The 22,829-nt window shown below is 39.0% G+C and overlaps 1 protein-coding gene across 1 annotated transcript; it reads left to right on the plus strand.

The window, feature by feature from the left end:
* Positions 1–26: 26 nt before the first annotated feature.
* LOC126354608 (tetratricopeptide repeat protein 36) lies at positions 27–17,157 on the plus strand. Its single transcript, XM_050004364.1, has 3 exons — positions 27–153; positions 16,326–16,517; positions 16,617–17,157. The coding sequence occupies exons 1-3, from the start codon at positions 51–53 to the stop codon at positions 16,871–16,873; spliced, it is 552 nt and encodes a 183-aa protein (XP_049860321.1). The 5' UTR covers positions 27–50; the 3' UTR covers positions 16,874–17,157.
* Positions 17,158–22,829: the final 5,672 nt, after the last annotated feature.

Consider the following 22,829-nt stretch of genomic DNA (forward strand, 5'->3'; position numbering starts at 1 on the left):
TGTAGAGTAACGTCTTTGACGAAAAAAATAAACAACGACAAAAGGTAAAAATGTCAACGCAACACGATAGGGAAATACTTGATACCATATTTAATCCTTTAGGGCCCCTCGCAGACAAATTGCCAGACGAGGCAACTGACGAATCTGTTAAAGGTACTGTCTAGTCTTCTTCAGCAGCAGCGTGTAATGTTCTGTTACTTCCAGACAAATATTTTGGTATTGAGAGTTAGTACTGCAGCATATGTCACTTAGGAAATAAGCTTAACGCCAGATGGTTGTCAGTTGAAGTAATATTATCACACAATCTCATTCTCTCAGTATAATTTTAGGTACGCCTGAATTTTGCGGCAGTTCGGTATTGCGTCCATATAACAAAACAACCGTGTAAAAATAAACGGATACATCTGCACAGTTTGAGAATAAGCTTAACACCAGATAGTTGTTAAATATTGCATTTGAAGTAACATGTTTACACAATCTCATTAGAATAATTTTTGGTCCGTCTGAATTCTGCGGCAGTGCAGCATTACGTGCATAACAATACAACTGCGTAAAAATAAACGGATACATCTGCACAGTATGAGGGTGGATTAAGTACCGCGTTTCAGATTCATAACGTGAACAATAGTAATACTGAATGTTGTATGAAAGTGTCAACATGAGTGCTTATCAGAATAACTCGATCACTATCACTTGCGCTAAGAATGAGGAAAGGTGTTGGTCCCCATCCAGAGTAAGGAAGCGCACCATTATTAGACGATGGGACAACCCAAATCGCGACAGATGGACCGGTGGTCAAATGTATGGCCTCTAAGCTTCAACTGCAGACCTCCAACATGTTTACTTTCTCCATCTGAATGTATTTACACCAACAGGTGTTACATAAAAAATACTCTATATCCGCAATGAAGATGAGACCAATGTTAATATGAGAAGAAATTTTTGTGGCCAATCGGTAAATTAATACTGTACATTCTTCAGCGGGCTCGTTCTGAAGTCATAAATTATATTTTGTTTGTAAAACACAGAGCATCATCAAAGAAAACGCTCTTTAAACTGCTTTAGGCACTTAATTATCTGCTCGACAGTTGCAAGAGGCTGGTTCAAATGTGTCCGCCCCGCCCCCACATTCTCACCCATGCTAGAACACGAAAATAAGTTTCTAAATAAATACCAGTCATTCCATTATTGAAGAAAATCTATGGATGCACCGCAAGAAAAAGAAAAGTTCGTTGTAAAAAAATATTGTTGAGATAGGGTGCAACATTAGATCAGGTATAGCAGAACCGTACTTTACAGTGTCATGATTTGACAATGTAATCAGGTCTCATGGTTATCATTAGTACAGATATTGCCGGCTTACGGTTGGTCAAGTTTTATTAGGGTATGAAGAACGAAAACATATTCTGTTGCACAGGCGGGATGCAGTCCGTATGAGGGCAAGGCGTGAGCTGCAAATTTAGTTACCGGTACCTCACATTCCATAAAGCGCGCAAGAGATAAAGAGACTTCCAACGATATTACAACCATGACCATTCGAACGTTTACTGCGGTTATTGTTGGTCATTGGAAGGAATTCTCTACAACCACATCTAAATCTATAGCACAAGCTATCGTAAAGTGCATGGCAAAGGGTACGTCCCATAGTACCGTAACTACTGTTAGGGTTTTTTTCCGCACCATTCACATATGGAGCGCGGGAAGAATGATTGTTTGAACGCCTCTTTCCGTGCTGTCATTATACTAACCTTATTCTCACGTTCCCTATGTGAGCTACGCGTCGGGGATTGTAATATATTCCTAGAGTCATCATTTTCAGCCGTTTTTTGAAACTTTGTTAATAGACTTTCTATCTTTAAGAGTCCGCCATTTCGATTCCTTCAACATATTTGTGACACTCACACACGGATCGAACAAACCTGTGACCAATATTGCTGTGCATCTCTCTATACGTTCAATATCCCCGGTTAGCCCTACTTGGTACGGATCCAACACACTTAAGCAATATTACAGAACTGGTCGCAAGAGTGATTTAAAAACAATCTCCTTTGTTGGATGATTGAACTTCCCCAGTGTTCTGCTAATAAACTCAAGTCTATCACCAGTTTCACCCACGACTGAGCCTATGTGATCATTCCACTTCATATCCCTACAAACTGTTACGTCCTAGGATTTGTATGTGTTGGCCATTTAAAACAGTGACTAATTGATGTTATAGGATACTACGTTTTCTAGTTTTGTGAGGTGCATAGTTTTATATGTTGGATAATTTAAAGCGAGTTGCAAATCTTTGTACCACTTACTGAGATCTGATGGTACTTCATTATAGATAACAGCATCATCTGCAAAAAGCCTGAGGTTACTGTTAATGATGTATACAACCTTATTAATACACAACATGAACAGCAAGGGCCCCAACACAGTTTCCTGGGGCACACTCAAAGTTACTTCTACATGTGATGAGATAACATGCTGTGTCCTCTCTACCAGACAGTCCATAATCCAGTCACAAATTACACATGATACCTCATATGATTGTACTTTTGACAATAAGCATAGGTTTGGTATTGAGTCAAAAGCTTTTCAGAAATCAAGAACTACTGCACCTACCTGACTGTCTTGATTCAAAGCTTTCAGTATGTCTTGTGAGAAAAGTGTGAGTTGGGTTTCACATGGTCGCTGTTTTTGGAATCCACGCATGTTGGCATGGAGCAGGTCTTTCTGTTCAAGATATCTCATTATCTTTGAGCTCAGAATATGTTTTAATATTTTACAACAAATCAGTGTCAAGGATACTGGGCAGTAGTTTTGTGGATCACTTCTACTATGCTTCTTGTAGACAGGTGTGACATGTGGTTTTTTTTCCGAGATCTGGGCACCATTTCTTGCTCGAGGGCTCTATTTTAGATTACAGTTAAAAGAGGGACTGACGTGTCCACAAATTCAGTATAGATCCTGATAGAAATTCTGTCAGGCCCTGGAACTTTGTTCACTTTAAACAATTACAGCTACACGCTGTAGAACGAATGATGATGTAAGTAATCAGTTCAGATCAAATGTGCTCAGTTTTGAAAAATGTTATTAGTTTAAGCTATTGTAATTGGTGAACATAATCTCTAATGCAAAGAGATAAGCCCATGAACTGTGTTTGTACATGTATAAAAGTACTTGATCCAAACACTTTCAATTATAAGAACCTGGCATTGTTTCTGCTCCTTACTTCCAAAGTAATATTGTGAGTAGTATTTTTGTGCTTTTTTATTTCAAGCTTCAACATTAAAATGTTTACTATTTGATGCACTAATAAACTCTGTTGACATAGATTTTGACTTCAGTGTCAGTGGTTACCAGATTTCACTCCTAAACCAGATACAAACACACCCATTGTGTGTTCTCTTACATTAAGGGTAACATCCATGACCTCTGTTCAGAATACTGTAAGTTTAACACCCAGGTGCTGCTGTTCCAAGGAGACACCCCAAGTGTAACAAGAAAATCACCTTGAAATCTCCCGTTATCAGCACCACTGTAGCAGAGTTATGATCTTGGCTCATTGACAGTACTGCTGTCAGAAAATGCCATGCCTGATCGTTTTACACCCACTGTGACTGTAACTGACAATTTTTTTGGGTCAACAAGGATACATGTATAGCTCATCTGATGCAGAACCCTATTTGCAGTGAATAGTGTGCTTTGAAGTGTGTATACATGCTGCACAGTCAATTATGCCACATGTTGGTACCTACATTATTTTCCAACCTGGACAAACATTCTCCCTATTAGTGGGGAAAAGTAATACACAATGAAACAAAAATTATATATTTGATGATTTTGAAGAAATTGTTTCTTATAGCACAAAATATTTGCATTTATTTAAAAGTACAATTCATTGCCCACATTATGTGGTAAAATGAAATAATTTGGTCCCTAATTAACATATGAACATACAATTTGAAAGAGATGCTCAAATGTTTATTGTTTTTTGAGTAGCTTGACTCATACATTAAACATTAACACATATGTTAAATACAAACATTGTGATACAATAACTTTTGCTCACTGAATATCAAATTGATTGCATATAGAATTAACTTTGAAAACTCTCCTAGTAGCCATAGGCAGTGCTGGAAGCAGAAACATTGCAGTGACCTTAAATGATACAGAAGCTATGTCTTTTGCTTCCGGGAATAATGAAAACCATTTTTTTTTTTTTCTCAATGGAATGATACCTCATATTTATCATCAAGATCCCAGTTATAATGAAAGAAATCTAGTGATGAACACTCCTCTGATTTATCATAAGATACCTCATCTTTATTGCCTCATTCATCACTTTCACTTGAAGCTCTTTTACTTTCACATTGCTTAGTTTTTTTGTTGTTGGCTCTCTTCACACTTATTTTTGTCTTTTCTTCTAGCTTTATCCTTTTTGTTAAAGTTTTTTCTTCAGTAGCCATTTTTGCTGATGTTGCAGTCAATATGTTGCTTCTCCATTTGAGTGTCCAGTATAGGAGGAGCTTTTGGAAAACCTTGGACCTCCTTTGGTGAGGTACATGATTTGCTGGTGCTACTGTTATCAGTGTATAAACCACAGTTGGCTGCTCCTCATTTTGCCTATTAACTTCCAAAGCATTTGGGGGTTTTACTGGATTAGGCACACCATCAGAATTTACAGTGTGGTTTGGAACTGCAACCATAAGGAAATCCAACCCATCAAAGATGTTGATATTAAGTGAATAAATTCCACATTTTCTAAACCCAGAAGTTAAATTTGTTGGTGTCACTGCCTTCAGAAAACTTTCACTGATGAATTCTGCAACTTGATACATTGTCATGGGCTTGAATTTCTCAGCATCCATAAGTCTACACTGTTTCACTGTGTACTGTATACAAGTGTTTCACTGTGTACTAAATACACCATCAACTAAAAGGTAGCTGTATGTATTATGGAAAATATTTAACTTACAAGTAAATGTTGTAATTTCTCACTATCAAGAAGATGCAATAGCATGTACAGAAGAATATAGCTCACCATATTTCCCACCAATACAGCCAAAGATGTCCTTGCTAAAGGTTGATATACAGTGATATCGACATGGAGCAAAAAAGTTATTAGAAACAGCTGAAATAGAATGTTTCACTGTTCACTACTCTCCTCTGTCTCTGTTTGTGTTGTTTGTGTCAATTCAGAGTCAGATTCTTTATTCACCATTGACCACCTGAGGTGGAATTGCAATTTACTTGGATATCATATAACATTTTCCTTGAATAGTACCTTAAAGCTAAATGAGCATTGCAAATAGTGCCCATAGTTGATAACATACACCATGACATAACATAAATACATTCAGTGACATCACATAAAGAAATCCTTAAAAATTAATGTCAATAGATTTTATATTCATAAATTCTGTTATATTGTAAAAAGGATTGATTAGTAACCAGTTTAATTGCTTGCTCCTGAAACTACTTATGTGAGCCGACCAAGAAGAAATTGGAAGTTATTAAATATTTTTAGACTATTGATTAGATGGGAATTCCCTGTTCTTTTCAGTCTGTGCCTAGGTATGTATAATTTTGGTTTGCCTCTGGTATTATGGTGGTGTATGTTTTCCCTCATTTCAAAATCTGCTATATTTTTTTGTATACAATTCTGAGGTGTATATATAAAAATTAATAGCTGTTAACATTTTCAGCTGAATGAACAGTGGCCGGCAGTGTTCTGATCTACCAGAATTGCTCATTGCCCATATCACTTTCTTCTGAATTATTAGAACTTCAGTGATGTGAAGAGTGTGTCCCCATATGAGCAGTCCATACTCTATATGTGACTGAAAGAGTCCAAAATAAATAACTCTTAAATATTCTTTTGTCACCAGGCTTCTCAGTTTCCACATTAAATATGTAACTCGATACAATTTTGTGCAGGTGTGGTTGATGTGTGTTTCCCAAGTTAGAATTCGTATAATTTTAACTGCTTTCACCTCTACCTCATTTGACAATCCTAGTATAATCTGTGGTTTTTATCAGGATTGCAAAGCAGTGTATTTGATGAGAACCAACAATGTAGATTACTTTCACTTCCTGTTGTCTTGTGGAATTTTCTTCTGCAGCAGTGCATCTATGAGGGCATGCTGAAAGTAATGCCTCCAAATATTTTGTGTGAAGTCTCATAAAGTTTTTTTAAAGAAAACAAATGTTATCAACATTCTACATATTTATTCTTTATGTCTACACATTTTTAGCCCTCTGAATTGTGCATAACGTGGTGATGTGTAACGTAACCACACCTATGCTTATTGTCAAAAGTTCAATCATATGGGGTATCGAGTGAAATTTGTGACTGGATTAAGGAATTTTTGTGATGGAGAGTGCAACATGTTACCTTGGATGGAGAGGCACCATCAACTGTAGAAGTAACTTCAGGTGTGCCCCAGGGAAATGTGTTGGGACCGTTATCAGTCATGTTCTATATTAATTACTTTGCAGGCAATATTAATAGTAACCTCAGACTTTTTCAAATGATGCAGTTATCTAGAATGAAGTACTATCTGAAAGAAGTTGCATAAATATTGTCAAATCTTAATAAGATTTCAAAGTGGTGCAAAGATTGGCATCTTGCTTTAAATGTTTAGAAATGTAAAAATGTTCATTTCACAAAATGAAAAAATATAGTATACTAGGACTATAATACCAATGAGTCACTGTTGGAATCGGCCAACTCATACAAATATTTTGTAGGGATATGAAACTGAATGAATACACAGTTTCAGTTGTGGGTAACGCAGGTGGTAGGCTTCTGTTTTATTGGTGGAATACTGGGGAAGTGCAATCCGTCTACTAAAGAAATTACTTACAAATCACACATGCGACCCATGCTAGAATATTGCTCAAGTGTGTGGGACCCATACCAGATAGGAGTAACATGGTATATTGAGCATATATAGTGGAGGGCAGTACGAATGGTCACAGGTTTGTTTAATCCATGGGAGCATGTCACAGAGATACTGAAGGAATTTAAATGGCACACTCTTGAAGACAGATGTAAACTATCCTGAGAAAGTCAAAAAGTTTCAAGAATCAGCTTTAAATGGTGAACCTAGGAATGTACTACAATCCCCAATGTATTACTCACATCATAAGGATAAGATTAGAGTAATTACTGCATGCACACAGGCATTCAAACAGGCATTTTTTTGCACATTCCATATGAGAATGGAATGGGAAGAAACATTAATAACTGGTACAGTGGAATGTACCCTTTCCCATGCATCTCATGGTGGTTTGCAGAGTGTAGCTGTGACTATGTAGGAGTGTGAGAAACAGTATCCTGTAATTGAGTTTTGAATTCAAAGAATTCATCCACACAGTGAGCACATTATCCTTCAGCATGACAATGCCACACCACACCCGGGCACTGCAACATCTGCCACAGTCCAGTGCCTTGGGTTCACTGTCATCGCTCATCCTCCCTCAAGTTCTGGCATGTCTCCATTTTATTTTCGTCTGTTTCCAAAACTTAAAGAACACCTTCGAGGACTTCACTTTGATTGTGCTGAAATACACTCCTGGAAATGGAAAAAAGAACACATTGACACCGGTGTGTCAGACCCACCATACTTGCTCCGGACACTGCGAGACGGCTGTACAAGCAATGATCACACGCACGGCACAGCGGACACACCAGGAACCGCGGTGTTGGCCGTCGAATGGCGCTAGATGCGCAGCATTTGTGCACCGCCGCCGTCAGTGTCAGCCAGTTTGCCGTGGCATACGGAGCTCCATCGCAGTCTTTAACACTGGTAGCATGCCGCGACAGCGTGGACGTGAACCGTATGTGCAGTTGACGGACTTTGAGCGAGGGCGTATAGTGGGCATGTGGGAGGCCGGGTGGATGTACCACCGAATTGCTCAACACGTGGGGCGTGAGGTCTCCACAGTACATCGATGTTGTCGCCAGTGGTCGGCAGAAGGTGCACATGCCCGTCGACCTGGGACCGGACCGCAGCGACACATGGATGCACGACAAGACCGTAGGATCCTACGCAGTGCCGTAGGGGACCGCACCGCCACTTCCCAGCAAATTAGGGACACTGTTGCTCCTGGGGTATCGGCGAGGACCATTCGCAACCGTCTCCATGAAGCTGGGCTACGGTACCGCACACCGTTAGGCCGTCTTCCGCTCACGCCCCAACATCGTGCAGCCCGCCTCCAGTGGTGTCGCGACAGGCGTGAATGGAGGGACGAATGGAGACGTGTCGTCTTCAGCGATGAGAGTCGCTTCTGCCTTGGTGCCAATGATGGTCGTATGCGCGTTTGGCGCCGTGCAGGTGAGCGCCACAATCAGGACTGCATACGACCGAGGTGCACAGGGCCAACACCTGGCATCATGGTGTGGGGAGCGATCTCCTACACTGGCCGTACACCTCTGGTGATCGTCGAGGGGACACTGAATAGTGCACGGTATATCCAAACCGTCAAACCATCGTTCTACCATTCCTAGACCGGCAAGGGAACTTGCTGTTCCAACAGGACAATGCACGTCCGCATGTATCCCGTGCCACCCAACGTGCTCTAGAAGGTGTAAGTCAACTACCCTGGCCAGCAAGATCTCCGGATCTGTCCCCCATTGAGCATGTTTGGGACTGGATGAAGCGTCGTCTCACGCGGTCTGCACGTCCAGCGCGAACGCTGGTCCAACTGAGGCGCCAGGTGTAAATGGCATGGCAAGCCATTCCACAGGACTACATCCAGCATCTCTATGATCGTCTCCATGGGAGAATAGCAGCCTGCATTGCTGCGAAAGGTGGATATATACTGTACTAGTGCCGACACTGTGCATGCTCTGTTGCCTGTGTCTATGTGCCTGTGGTTCTGTCAGTGTGATCATGTGATGTATCTGACCCCAGGAATGTGTCAATAAAGTTTCCCCTTCCTGGGACAATGAATTCACGGTGTTCTTATTTCAATTTCCAGGAGTGTAGTAATGTACTGAAACAGTGTTCAGTATTTACAGATGTTGAGAACTGTTTCCTTTCAAAATACTAATGAAATCGAGTAAATGTTAAGCTAGTAGTGAAAGACAAAAACAACCTATTAAAGTGTAACTGAGGAGGCATCCAGCATCTCTATGATCGTCTCCATGGGAGAATAGCAGCCTGCATTGCTGCGAAAGGTGGATATATACTGTACTAGTGCCGACACTGTGCATGCTCTGTTGCCTGTGTCTATGTGCCTGTGGTTCTGTCAGTGTGATCATGTGATGTATCTGACCCCAGGAATGTGTCAATAAAGTTTCCCCTTCCTGGGACAATGAATTCACGGTGTTCTTATTTCAATTTCCAGGAGTGTAGTAATGTACTGAAACAGTGTTCAGTATTTACAGATGTTGAGAACTGTTTCCTTTCAAAATACTAATGAAATCGAGTAAATGTTAAGCTAGTAGTGAAAGACAAAAACAACCTATTAAAGTGTAACTGAGGAGGCATCCAGCATCTCTACGATCGCCTCCATGGGAGAATAGCAGCCTGCATTGCTGCGAAAGGTGGATATATACTGTACTAGTGCCGACATTGTGCATGCTCTGTTGCCTGTGTCTATGTGCCTGTGGTTCTGTCAGTGTGATCATGTGATGTATCTGACCCCAGGAATGTGTCAATAAAGTTTCCCCTTCCTGGGACAATGAATTCACGGTGTTCTTATTTCAATTTCCAGGAGTGTAGTAATGTACTGAAACAGTGTTCAGTATTTACAGATGTTGAGAACTATTTCCTTTCAAAATACTAATGAAATCGAGTAAATGTTAAGCTAGTAGTGAAAGACAAAAACAACCTATTAAAGTGTAACTGAGGAGGCATTAATGTTTTTCAAAGTAAGATTTTCTTTCCAATTACCTTGATTAAATTTGGCTGGCATAAATATGAATAACATTAACAAATAGGGAGTAAGTCGATTGTTAATGAAGTATATGGATTAAGCTTCTATGATTTGCTTGTCTTTTGTTAATGTGTACCTCAATTTGGTCCACTCCTCCTTCTCAATGTGATCTGTGGACTATGCTGAATGAATGAAATGAATGACATCAATTCTCTTGGATGGGATGTTGGTTTTCAGTATCTTCTGCTAGTAATTTCAACATAATTTGTCAATTTTTCAATTCAGAAAATTATTATAATGCCAGGGACAGATATGCAACTCGCAGTACTGCACACAAAAACAGAGCTCGGCAGTTTTGGAGTAACTGGTTCAGAGAGTAAGGGTGTATTAGATATCGGGAGGAGGGGGGGGAGGCACTTGTTGGAAGGGGAGGAGGGCAGGTCACTCAGAATCTGGGTAAGGACGGACCCAACATCCAAACAGAGACTTTCTCTCTTCTCTATCCCAGCCAATTTCTCTTTCCTCCCTGAAAAAAGAGAAGCACTGGTATTTATCTTTGTTTGCTCCTCTCAGCTGAACTGTGAGTTGCACTATCTTATTGGAGGAAAGTGCTGTCCATCCCAACTCTCCTTTTGATAATTTATTATTGTCATTACTCACGTCATCATTAATACCCAACATCATATGCATCATCATTTTAATTATTTTATTATTTTTGTCCTTATATTGCTCTTTTGTGTCCTGTCTTTTAAATCCTACCCCTCCCTTGTCTGTCCACTTAATTACATGGACAGTTAACCATCTTGCAATATTTTCTGCCTGTCTCTTTATATTCCTATCATTTCCATTCCATTCTTTCTTCTTCTGTAGGAGTGCCTACAAAACATTTTTTTCCTGATACACTCACATTTTCTATTAATAATCACTGAATGCTTTAATCTTCTCTTTATATCTGTACATTCATCAGCAATCACTTCCTTCATATGCATTTTTCATCTGCTTATATCAGCTTTTCATGACACACGGTATTGTATAACAAAATGCCTTACAGCAGACAGTCAACTGAAATGGGCGTCCCACTGTGGTTGAATGCAATAACTCCCACTATAGTTGACTTGGTGTAAGTAGACCCCTGATATTTGCAGTGGGCTGGGTGCCACCTGAAACGATAATAGAATACAATTTTGAAAATATCTTGTTGTCACAACTCTGAAGACGGCTACTGTTTTTGCCCACATCCATTAGCACTTTGCACTGGAAAGCTGGCAACAGCACCACGAGCTGTTAGCAATCATTTTATGCCATCTCAACTCTAGCTGATGTGCATCTTATTTAATTTTAAGATACTGATCACATATGCATGTAGTTAATGCTGACACGTATTAATGTGCATGTATGCTACTACAAGAACAAATGTACATGTGTGTTGCACTTATTTGATTTTACATGTGGAGTCAACACCTGTGATATTGTGCTCGTACCTGTTATGGTTATGCTGAACTCTTAGTTTAGAGATACCATCACAAGCTGCTTTCTCCCACTCTGCTGTGTGGATCAAATGGTTTTTATAGCTTCATGGTGTTCAAGGGGTAAAATTAGTTAATTAGCTAACAATGGAATAAAGTGTTTATTTCAAAACAAAAGAACATCCTACGCATGAAAATAATCCCTCTTAGGCAATGTACAGTTGATGCGGACCTACAGATAAAGAAAGACAATTGCTTAAAACCTTCTTTCTCAATCTCTCCTAACAAATTAGAACATCAGACATCAGAACATCTGATTAGCAAATACCAAATACGCTTCACAATATGCCAGTTATGTGAGGAGTAGGTATGGGTTCTAAATTTAATGTCATAGACCTACTGCTGTATAAGTAAGATTGTCAACTTTTATTGCTTCACTTTATTTATCTTAATCATTAACAGATCATCCCACAATGATATAGGACTTGTCAGGGTAATACAGTGCAATATAAATGGGTAAAAATATACTAAACACAATATATATTGCTGTAGCCTACTACTGGTGCGTGTGAGTGTGAGCGCATCAAGTGTAGTGTTGCCACGTATGTGTACGTAAATCAACCGCCAGCTATATCAGAATATCAGAGGGGGCCAGCCACGAGAGGCTGCCTGTATGAAATGTGCACATGGAATGGTCTCTGCTGTGCTGTCTACTGGCGGCTCAAGCCTGCATACACACAGAGCAGCACTAACTCACTCTATGTCCTTTTAGTTTGTACTGCTCACATAAATTGTTCTGTGTATTGCTTATGGTGCACTTTCTGTGTGGTTCTTGTGTCTTGTTACATGTGGAGTCATGAAAGCCTTATTTCTATTATTATGCAAAGGTTTATGAATAAAGCCATATGTGTGTTACTTGGATCAGTTTCATGCCCAATTTGGTTCCTACAAATATAACATGTTTTGAGAGGATAGAACAGGTCACCTATGAGGATAGGACAAACGGTTAGGTGAGGCTTTGATTAGTGATCCATCCCAGCATTTGCCTTAGTGATCTAAGAAAACCACAGAAAACCCATATCAAGATTGCTGGACAGAGCAACTCCATCCTCCTGGATATGAGATTAGTGTCCTAACAGCTACACTGCCTCATTTGGTAAGTCCCTATTGTATAATGTTCCTTGATTTATGAAAAAAATTGTTTCGGGTAACATGTAATATAAAAATAGTTTTGTTCTTCTTTGTTGAACACACTAAGGACACCCACTGATGGCTCTTGGACTGTTTCCAACAACTTATAATATAAAATATAGTTCCAATCTTTATTTCCAAACACATTAAGGACAGCCATTTGTGCCTTCTGAACTGTGGAGATGCTGCTGTGCTTCTAGAACCAACTTCAAAAAAGTCTGCCTCTGTGGACAGACATACTATATTTGGCACAGTGGAATGACTCACATTGGACAAGAAGACTGGAAAATAACATTCCACAGTCCTATTAATATGGTAACTAAGATGATATTCCTTGGTAAATATGTGACATCACAAACATATGAGTGGAAATATTTGTAAAGATATTTTGAATATGTCACCACTTTCAATTACATTGTATACTATAAAGATATACAGTGTCTGAATGAAGTACATTTTATTACTAAGAGGGCACTCTGTGAAGACTTCAATGACTACCACACCAAAATATTAATGAAAGATCTCTCACGAAACTCAGAGAGATTCTGTTCATACACTGATGAGCCAGAACATTATGACCACTGACCTACTATCAATATAAACCCGTCCAGGTGATATCCGTGTCACCTGTCAAGGAATAATTGCTAGTCATCACATGCATGGTGCATGTAGTATCGGTTATTGTGCTGTCCATGTGTAGAATGGGGAAGGCACACAATCTATCTGAGTTTGATTCAGGACAGATTGCGATGGTTCAGAGGCTGAGAACAAGCAATTTGGAAACTGCATGACTTGTCGGTTGTTCGAGGAATGCTGTGATGAGTGTCTTCTACTCATGGTGAAACCATGTCCAGATGTTGTGGGGTTGGGCAGCCATCCCTCATAAAAAAATGTTGGATGTTTTAGGCTGAGCAGACTGGTAAAACAGGACAGGGGACTAACTGTGTTGGAACTAATATCAGACTTTAATGCTGGCCAGAGTACAAGTGTGTCTGAACACGCAGTGTACTGAACACTCCTAACGATGGGTCTCTGCAGCTGACCTATGGGTCTCTGCATGTGCCAATGTTAACGTCATGACATCAGCAACTACAACTGAAATGGGCATGTGAGCACTGGCATTGGATGTTGGCACAATGGCAGAGCATTGCATGGTCTGGTGAATCCTGATACCTTCTTCATCTTGCTGATGGGATGGCACAAATCCATTGTCTTCCAGGGGAACAGCTCCTTGATATAAGTACGGGGGAACATAGGCAAGCTGGTAGCACCTCCATTACACTCTGGGGAACACACGTGGACATCCATGAGTCCAGTGCAGCTCTTGCAAGGCACCATGATGGTCAAGGAGTATTGTACACTGGTTGCAGAGGACGTATGCTCTGTCCTGATGATTATATTTCCCGACGGCAGAGGCATTTTTCAACAAGATAATGTGCCATGTCACAAGGCCAGGAATAGCAGCATCAGAACTCCTCCTCCCTCCCCTCCCCCCTGCAATTTATGGGAATTAGATGACTTGAGTGTGCAGATGTGGCACCAGCTCCCTCGAGCGACCTACCAAGGCCTCATTGCTTCCATGCCACATAGCATCACCAGTGTTATCTATTCCAAACATGGACATACCATCTATTAGGTAGGTGGTCATAATGTTCTGGCTGATCAGTGTATGTAGCAAGGAACTGAAATTGAGGCTATCAGAGCAAAAGCATAAATGCTGAATTCCATATTCAAATGAAGGGTATAGCCAGGAGTATTATACAAATTTAATTCTTGAACCATTATAGAGATGAGTGATATAGATATCAGTGTCAGTGGTGTTGAGAAAGAGTTTAAATTGAACAGAACTCCAGGAGTCGATGGAATTCCTGTCATTGTCTGTACAAATTTGCAGCTTAGTTAGCTTCTCCTTTAATCATGGTGTATTGTGGGTTAAAACTGCAACCAGCGGTTGGAAGGAAACACAGTTCTAATTGATATGTACTGACAGTACTGAGGATTTCTTGGTAGGAAGGTGCACCATTTTGCCTTCGAGGGAGAGTCATCAATAGATGTAGAAGTAACATCAAGTGTGCCCCAGGGCAGTGTGTTTGGACCATTTCTCTTCATGTTGTGTATTAATGGTTTTGGAGACAATATTAACAGCAACCTTATAATCACCTTGGAGACAATATTGATAGTAACATCAGTCGTTTCTGTAACTGTAATGAAGTACTGCCTGAGAAAATCTGCACAAATATTGTCTGATCTTGATAAGATTTCAAAGTAGTGCAGCGATTGGCAACTTGTTTTAAATGTTCAGAAAAGGAAAATTGTGTACCGTACTTCACTGAATGAAAAAATGCAATATCCTATAACTTCAACACCTATGAATTACAACTAGAATCTCTGAACTTATGCAAATACTTTGGTGTAAGTTAAGGAAGATCGTATGCGAAACTGCTCTCAAAAAATTTGCCACCGATAAGCTGTTGTCCTGAGACATTATCGACTTATGTTGGTTTTTTTTTTATCTGTGACTCAGAATCTTTGCTATTCCTTTTCATAATATTGATATAATTTTGTAGGTACATTCAGTGACATATGTGGATAATGTCTGCTAAACGTGTTGCAAACAGATTTAGTATCAAAGGAGTAATAAATTCAATCTCATGCATGATGCAGCAGTTTCTCACACATCTCCGCTTTTATAACTATATATCTCCTGAACTGTGTGTCACACAATGATACAATTTTGCCCATAGATTAAGTGCTGCATGTGAGTACTGCCTGCAAAACGTGTCATGAATACAGTCAGTAGTAAAAAAGTAATAATTTAAAACATCTCACCTGTTGTGAAAATGTAGTAAGTGATAAAATTTGCCCTTTTATCTTCATGTGAGTGGTGTCAGCGGGAAAAGTTCCATAAAGGTTTGAAATTATGTGTAAAGTTTGTTGCAAGTCACTAAGCGAACCCAGTTTACTCCTTTTGACTGGTAGGCAATTCTTACCCCCATGGTGGTTTTTTCTAGACAGTAAGTGGTATGTATACCAAGTTTGGTTGAAATCAGTCCAGTGGTTTCTGAGGATACGTGGAACATAAATAATAGCTGTGTCAGATTCTATATACGACCCTTTTCTTCAATTTCATCTTCCCCTGGCTACATATCATGTCTTGTTGAATTGACATTTTTTTGTAAAGATGGATACATAATACATATTTTACAAAGATGTTGAAATAAATTGATGATGTTGTCTTAGGAACCATTCTACTTGAAAGCTGATTTACTCATTTAAAAGTCAGCTGCATAATGATTCCACATGACTGCATTCATGAAAAGAAATCCAAACCATAAATAGCCAGTGTACCCAGCAGTCCTGTGTAGCCATTATTAATATCTTATTTTGTTTATTTTGTCTTCCTGTTTTTCTTATACTCTGTTCTCCAAAACTGTAAAAACCAACCAATTATGAAATGCTTATGTTTATATTGAGGAAGCAGAAATAAATAATGGGTTCTTCTTAGAACAACTAGAAAAGCACCTAATTTTTTTCAAAAGTAGTTGCTTTTCTGGTTATTGTGCTACATCCACTTAGTGCCTTTTTAGGCACAAATGCAGTAAACCAGACTGGTGGTAAATAATTGTAAATTTATAGACTCAGTCACTGCACCTTGTTGACAGTAAAACTTTATGAACTATACACAGAATATGATTTATGTATGAATGAGTGGTGTTTTAAAAATGCAAAAAAAATACATGAGAATATTTAATGTGGTATAGACTTATTTCTTAATTTCAAAATAAATTCCAGATGAAGAAGATGAAAGTGATCCCACTGTCAAAGCTGCAAAGCAACTGGAAATGGATGCAGTCACCCTTGCAGAATCTGGAAATATTGAGGCTGCCATTAACCTGTTTACTAAGGCCATAGCTACAGCACCTTCTAGACCTTCTGCATACAACAATCGAGCGCAAGCATACAGGCTTGGTGGAAAAATTTCAGGTGAGAGAAAAGTCCTACATATTTTCTGAACATAAAAATATTACCAGTTTGGTGTGTAATTTACTGATAGGTTGGTATCCAACATATTGAATATTTCAGAAGCTGTTGCAGACTTAAACTTGGCGATACAGTTGAGCAACGGCCGTGGTAAATCGGGGTGCCAAGCACTTTGTCAAAGAGGTATTATTCATCGTAAGGAGGGCAATGATGACCTAGCAAAGGAAGATTTCAAAGCTGCAGCAAACTTGGGAAGCAAATTTGCAAAGCATCAGCTAGTGGAAATGAATCCATATGCAGCACTCTGCAATCAGATGCTTCATGATGTTATGAAAAAATTACAGGCACAGGAAGCATAAAACACTCAGTTGTGTCATATGGATAAACGGAAACTGGCAATACTTTTTCAACTTTTGACTCTGTTACATTAAACATGTGGGAGAAGGGATACTAAGCACGCAACACCAACTGAAGATAATTATGCAAATTACTAAATAATGATATTAACAGTATCTTTCAAGGTGTTCTGAGGAATGGCAAAAAAGGAAAAAATTGCTAATGAAAATGGTTAATGGTTAATTCAGGGAAAAGGTCATACTGTATATTTGATTATCAAAATAAACACTGTTCTTTATAACATTTAGATTACTGTGAACTGTATCCAAAATCATCCCCAAAACTCCTCTGGTACTGCATCTTATATTTCCCAAAAATATAATATGATAGTAATTATTATTATTATTATTATTATTATTATTATTATTATTATTATTATTCCTGGTCAAATATTTCTACTGGGTACCACTTCAGCAACTTGCATGTCCCTAATATATTTATTCTGATTGAATTTGAACCACTTTCTGTTCCAAGTGAAACTTCACATGATTAAGAGGTGGCGACTACTTGAAAGGCAGACTAAAATATTCCATAGTTTGACTGAAATTGGATCCCTGACATTTCAATTTCCAGGCATGTACTTTACCACTAAGCCTGACAGTGTAGTGATATCAAATGTTTCAATCATAGTATCAAGCTGATAGTACCACCAGACACTTTGGCTTTCCTGAGAAGTGTAATATTATTTATACAAAAAAGATATAAAACTATTTATTGATTTCACAAATGATTGTAAAATACCAGTTTTGATTTACAGTAAACTTATGTACTTATTACAGAACAGTACAGTATTCTGTGATTTAGACTCACTCTGAAAATCATTGTCATCATAATCATCATTGTTGTAGCTACAACAATTGTAGTGTTTCTTCCCACTGGTTTCACCAAAGCTAACAATATGCCAAGCAATTGTATTTAGGAATTAGCTTTTATGCAGTAGTACAACCCATAACCAGTTGCTATACTCATGTATGTAGAACACTTAAAACTTGCTGAAATTTGACACATGCTTGTTGTAGAACAATATTCTACTAACTGAAGAATGGCTTCCCCTTAATCTACACTTTGTTCATCTGTACATTTTCGAGAAATGTTTTGTACTTGAACTGTAGCAGGATCCTAAATTTGTTGAAAATGAGGTTAAACAGTCTTGAATGTTTATATTGCAGTAAGGAAACAATTTACAGTATTCTCTATAAGCAGCAAGAGCATTTCGTTTAAAAACTTGAACACAAGTACCATGCTGGCATATTAAGCACAGAGGAACTACTCGACCAATTGGTTGCAGTTCTTAGGTCACAAAGCCTTACAATGACTGGGAGAGTGGTGTGCTGACCACTGGACCCTCCATATTATATCCAATGACACCACTGGCATAAGATGACACAGTGGTTGATTGCGTCCAATTACCCACCGAGGGCACAATGCGGAACTTTATGTTGCCTTACCTGTCTTATATTAAGCATCCATAAAGATGTGGGGCATTGTTCACTGCTTGTTTTGGCATATTGAGAGCTTGAAAATGAAGTCTTGCCTTATAAGTGTTAGTCTTATGTTTCAGAATGAAGTGTGCACAGAATAAATGTGTGCAGCAGCTTTAAACCTTTGTATTCCCATACCCAATGGAACTGGAGAAGAGGATATGTATTTTTCAACACAAAACAGTCCATAAACCCACGTTCTGAAATACTTATCATTCCTTTCAAAATACCTTGTATATGACAAACTGTCAGGAATTAGAAACTGCAGTTTTTGACAGTTCGTATTTCTTTATTATAATACTCAGTATTCATCTCCTTGACTTGACAGCAGACTTACCTTCTACAACAGAAAATAACAGTCTCAAATTTTTTGTTATAGAATGCATGTGAAGTACAACATAACAAAGAATGTTTATTTTATACATTATTTTCATTGTACCTTTTTCCAAATTCAGGTAATATTTGAATGCAGAGGAAATGTGTGAGATTATAATGAATTTTCTACGAAGAATCTATTCCTTTGTGATCCACAGTTCGAGACTGATGTCATGAAATTAGAAGAAGGAGAGGTGACGGGGTGGGGTGCACATAGCTTGAGAAGAAACTTAAAATACTGCATTCTTCAGTTGACAACAGAACAATAAAAGAGGTGCTGCAAAAATATGAATATGGCACAAGTAATGGTGTTTTATCATATGTATTCATAAGTGCTGATCTCTCCAGGGGATACCACCATGCCAACTTAGAGGTTTGCGTAAAGCTAGAGATTTGCGAAAAGCTCAGGGCTGTGCTGGGTGTAACACAGCTACTGGATAGGTCTCTCATGTTAGACATGCCACAGAGGTTGAACCTGGAGAAGTGTGTCCCACAGTGCTCCATCTCTTCCCATATCCTTTCACATAGTTCTTTTCCTTAACACCCCAGGACTCAATCACAAAGAAAACAGAAGAGAAACATATCACACCTGAGATTCCCCACAGATGTAAGCGGAAGAGGTCATGACACATCAACTAGTGGCAAAGGTGCTGCTCTATTGAAATTGAGTTTGCAGTTCCTGTGTCTGAAATCACATGTTTGATACCTATGTTCAGTGATGAATAGTTTCAGAATCACAATGAGTGGGTTACTTCCTTGCAAGCTGAGAGAGATCTACCATAAACAAAATAACGTGAATGGCAATTTCTCCTGCCATTTTCCTATAAGCCTAATGTCAGTGGGATCAGGATGGTGATAGCAAGCTTGAGCAAGGCTGGATGCTGCTAGTCTGGATCTGCACAATGGTGACAAATGTGTGATGGTCACCTCGCTGAGAACTCCCGACTATTCGAGGATCCAGTGCTGCATCTGTAACTGGGCAGGCCTAGTTAAGATAGCTGTTGCCCATCCTGAATGTGGAAGGCCTTAGAAAAGGTGGGCTTTACAGCAGTAGTCACTTATACACCTGCTTCAGAATCCGCACCCAAAATGCCATTCCTAATCTATGGGCAAAAACCGAGAGAGAAAAATATGGTTATGATTATTTGGATGTGGAAAGTCATGACACCTTTGGAATTAAATCGTAAGACATAAGAAAGAAGAATGGCTCTCATTGCCCATGAGCTAGCTAGATTAGATATAGACTTTGTTACCTTAAGTGCGACCAGATTATCAGGTGAACGACACACAAATGTGACTAGTTCAGGGTACACCATATTCTGAATGAAAAAAAGAAAAGTGCAGGAGAACCACACACTAGTGGTGTAGGATTTGGAGTAAAAAGAAAAATAGTGAAGGAACCAATGCTGTAGAGAACTCTTTGTAGAACAGAATTGGGATTCCATCCAGGGCTGGCAATTTATTTGTTTTTAACTCTTTCAATTGTTTCTCTACTTCAGGGATGCTTATTACTATGTTCTCCATATGTGAGTCTGTGTAATGGTCAAACAATGCCATGATTCTATGATTCTCCTATGTGAATGATTTCATAAACACGAAATTTAAATTTTGGCTTTTCTTTTGCTATCATCTACTGCCACACTGAACTGGTCAACAAGTGATCTATGTAGGATCAGAATTTTCTCAGGTTCTCGGCAAGATCTTTTGCTAAGGTATGTTCGTGGTAGTTGTTGTATGCTTCACACATCTGCCTTCAGCCTGCCATCATTTTCATGTTCTATTTTGAACTGAGAGTGCAACAGTCTTTGTTTCCTCAGCATTTCCCAAATTTTATTGTTAAATCACGATGGTTTTTTTCCATCCATAATCCACTTACTCGGCCCGTATTTATCCAGAGCACAATTTACAATCCATTTAAACTTTGCCCATGAGTCCTCTACATCTACCATACCGGAACTAAATCAATTGATCAAAAACCTCATAAACGTCAGATGGGATGCTTCAGTAACAACTGATGGCAGAAAAAATGCAAGATGCTTAGAAGTCTATCAGATGAAAGGGACATGTTGAATTTTTATAATGGAGTAAAAGAGATATATGAATCTGGTCATTCGTCATCAGGAACTATGAAAGCTGATGATAGTAAGAACATCCTCACTGACACGACATCTTCAGTTGCTGGAAGGAACACTTCAGCACACTATCAAACCACAGTTATGCTGTTGCAGACAATTTCCTCAAGGATATCCCACATCATCCAGCAGAAGACTTAATGGTAGTCCCACTGACTTTCCACGAAGACGTAAAAGGCCCGGAATACCATTTAAATGAGATAGACACTCAGATTTGACAACATCCCCCTCCCTTGAGGTTTTCCAAGGCGATGGCTTGGCTCTAAAAGTCAGACTTTTGTCCCTGTTTTTTCTAATGGGGGAAACCAGTAAGGTTCCACCTGATGTGAGGATCTCCACATTTGTTATCACCTTTAAAAAAACCGAAGTTGTAACATGACAGGGATGGAGAGAAAGCCTCAGTTGCCTGTGAAGTGTTATTTGTTAAAGCTGGGGAAATTAGGAAAGGTTCCACTGCTGCAGTAAGACTCAGGAGCATAAACAATAACGGACAGTGCATAACGATAATGAATGTTGTGGAAAGAATAGAGTGGTAAGGAGCATAACCATTAGTTTAAGCTGCTAAAAAATGCCAGGGCTGGTTCCGCTTCAGAAAATGTGTCCAACACAGAATTACTGTGGAAAACTACTCATTGTGCTGTGTATATGAATGGAGGCTGGGCAAATGGTAAAGGATTCCACCAAGGTTGGCATGATGAGGGTCTACGGACAAAGGGGAGTTAGCAGGAGTGAACGTCTGGCCGTAAGTCATAAGCACCAATAGGCAAATGGTGAAAGGGCTGCTAACAGCTACACATGTCCAAAGACGTGTTGTTGGGAAGTACCAAGGCTCTGAACAGAACAAACACTCTGGTAACTTAGAGTGAGACAGGGAATATTGATGCAATAAGCTTAATGGTTATATGTGAGTCCATGAAATACAATCCTTTGTACACAAGCAACAACACTAATTACACGCATAACTAGGCACTGCACTGTAAATGCTTACGCACTACAAATAACAAACAAGACTGTCTTAGAAGGTAGACATAATTTCAGATAAAGGCTTTGGCCAGGAGCTGTTATCACAAGAAATAACAATAATTACATTGTTATGAAACGTGCTATGATGATTAGTGTCAACATTAAGTACGTCGTACCAGAAAGTTCTCTGCATATATAATTATGAAACGGTATGTAGTATTAGTGTTGTTGTTGTGGCAACCTACATCCTTCTGAATCTATTTAGTGTATTCATCTCTTGGTCTCCCTCTACGATTTTTACCCTCCACACTGCCCTCTAATATTAAATTGGTGATCCTTTGATGCCTCAGAATATGCCCTACCAACCAATCGCTTCCTCTGGTCTCTCCAATTATATTCAATACCTCCCCATTAGTTATATGATCTACCCATCTAGTCTTCAGCATTCTTCTGTAGCACCACATTTTGAAAGCCTCTATTCTCTTCTTGTCCAAACTATTTACTGTCCACATTTTACTTCCATAGATGGCTACACTCCATACACATACTTTCAGAAACGACTTCCTGACACTTAAATCTATACTCGATGTTAACAAATTTCTCTTCTTCAGAAACGCTCTCCTTGCCATTGCCAGTCTACATTTTATATCATCTCTAATTCGACCATCATCAGTTATTTTGCTCCCCAAGTAGCAAAACTCAATTACTACTTTAATCCTCTCATTTCCTAATCTAATTCCCGCAGCATCACCCAATTTAATTCAACTACATCCCATTATCCTAGTTTTGCTTCTGTTGATGTTCATCTTATATCCTCCTTTCAAGAACATGTCCATTCCATTCAGCTTCTCTTCCGGGTCCTTTGCTGTCTCTGAGAGAATTACAATGTCATCGGCGAACCTCAAAGTTTTTATTTCTTCTCCATGGATTTTAATACCTACTCCAAATGTTTCTTTTGTTTCCTTCAC

Source organism: Schistocerca gregaria, chromosome 3 (genome assembly GCF_023897955.1).
Source record: "Schistocerca gregaria isolate iqSchGreg1 chromosome 3, iqSchGreg1.2, whole genome shotgun sequence".
In the NCBI taxonomy this organism is placed as follows: domain Eukaryota; kingdom Metazoa; phylum Arthropoda; class Insecta; order Orthoptera; family Acrididae; genus Schistocerca; species Schistocerca gregaria.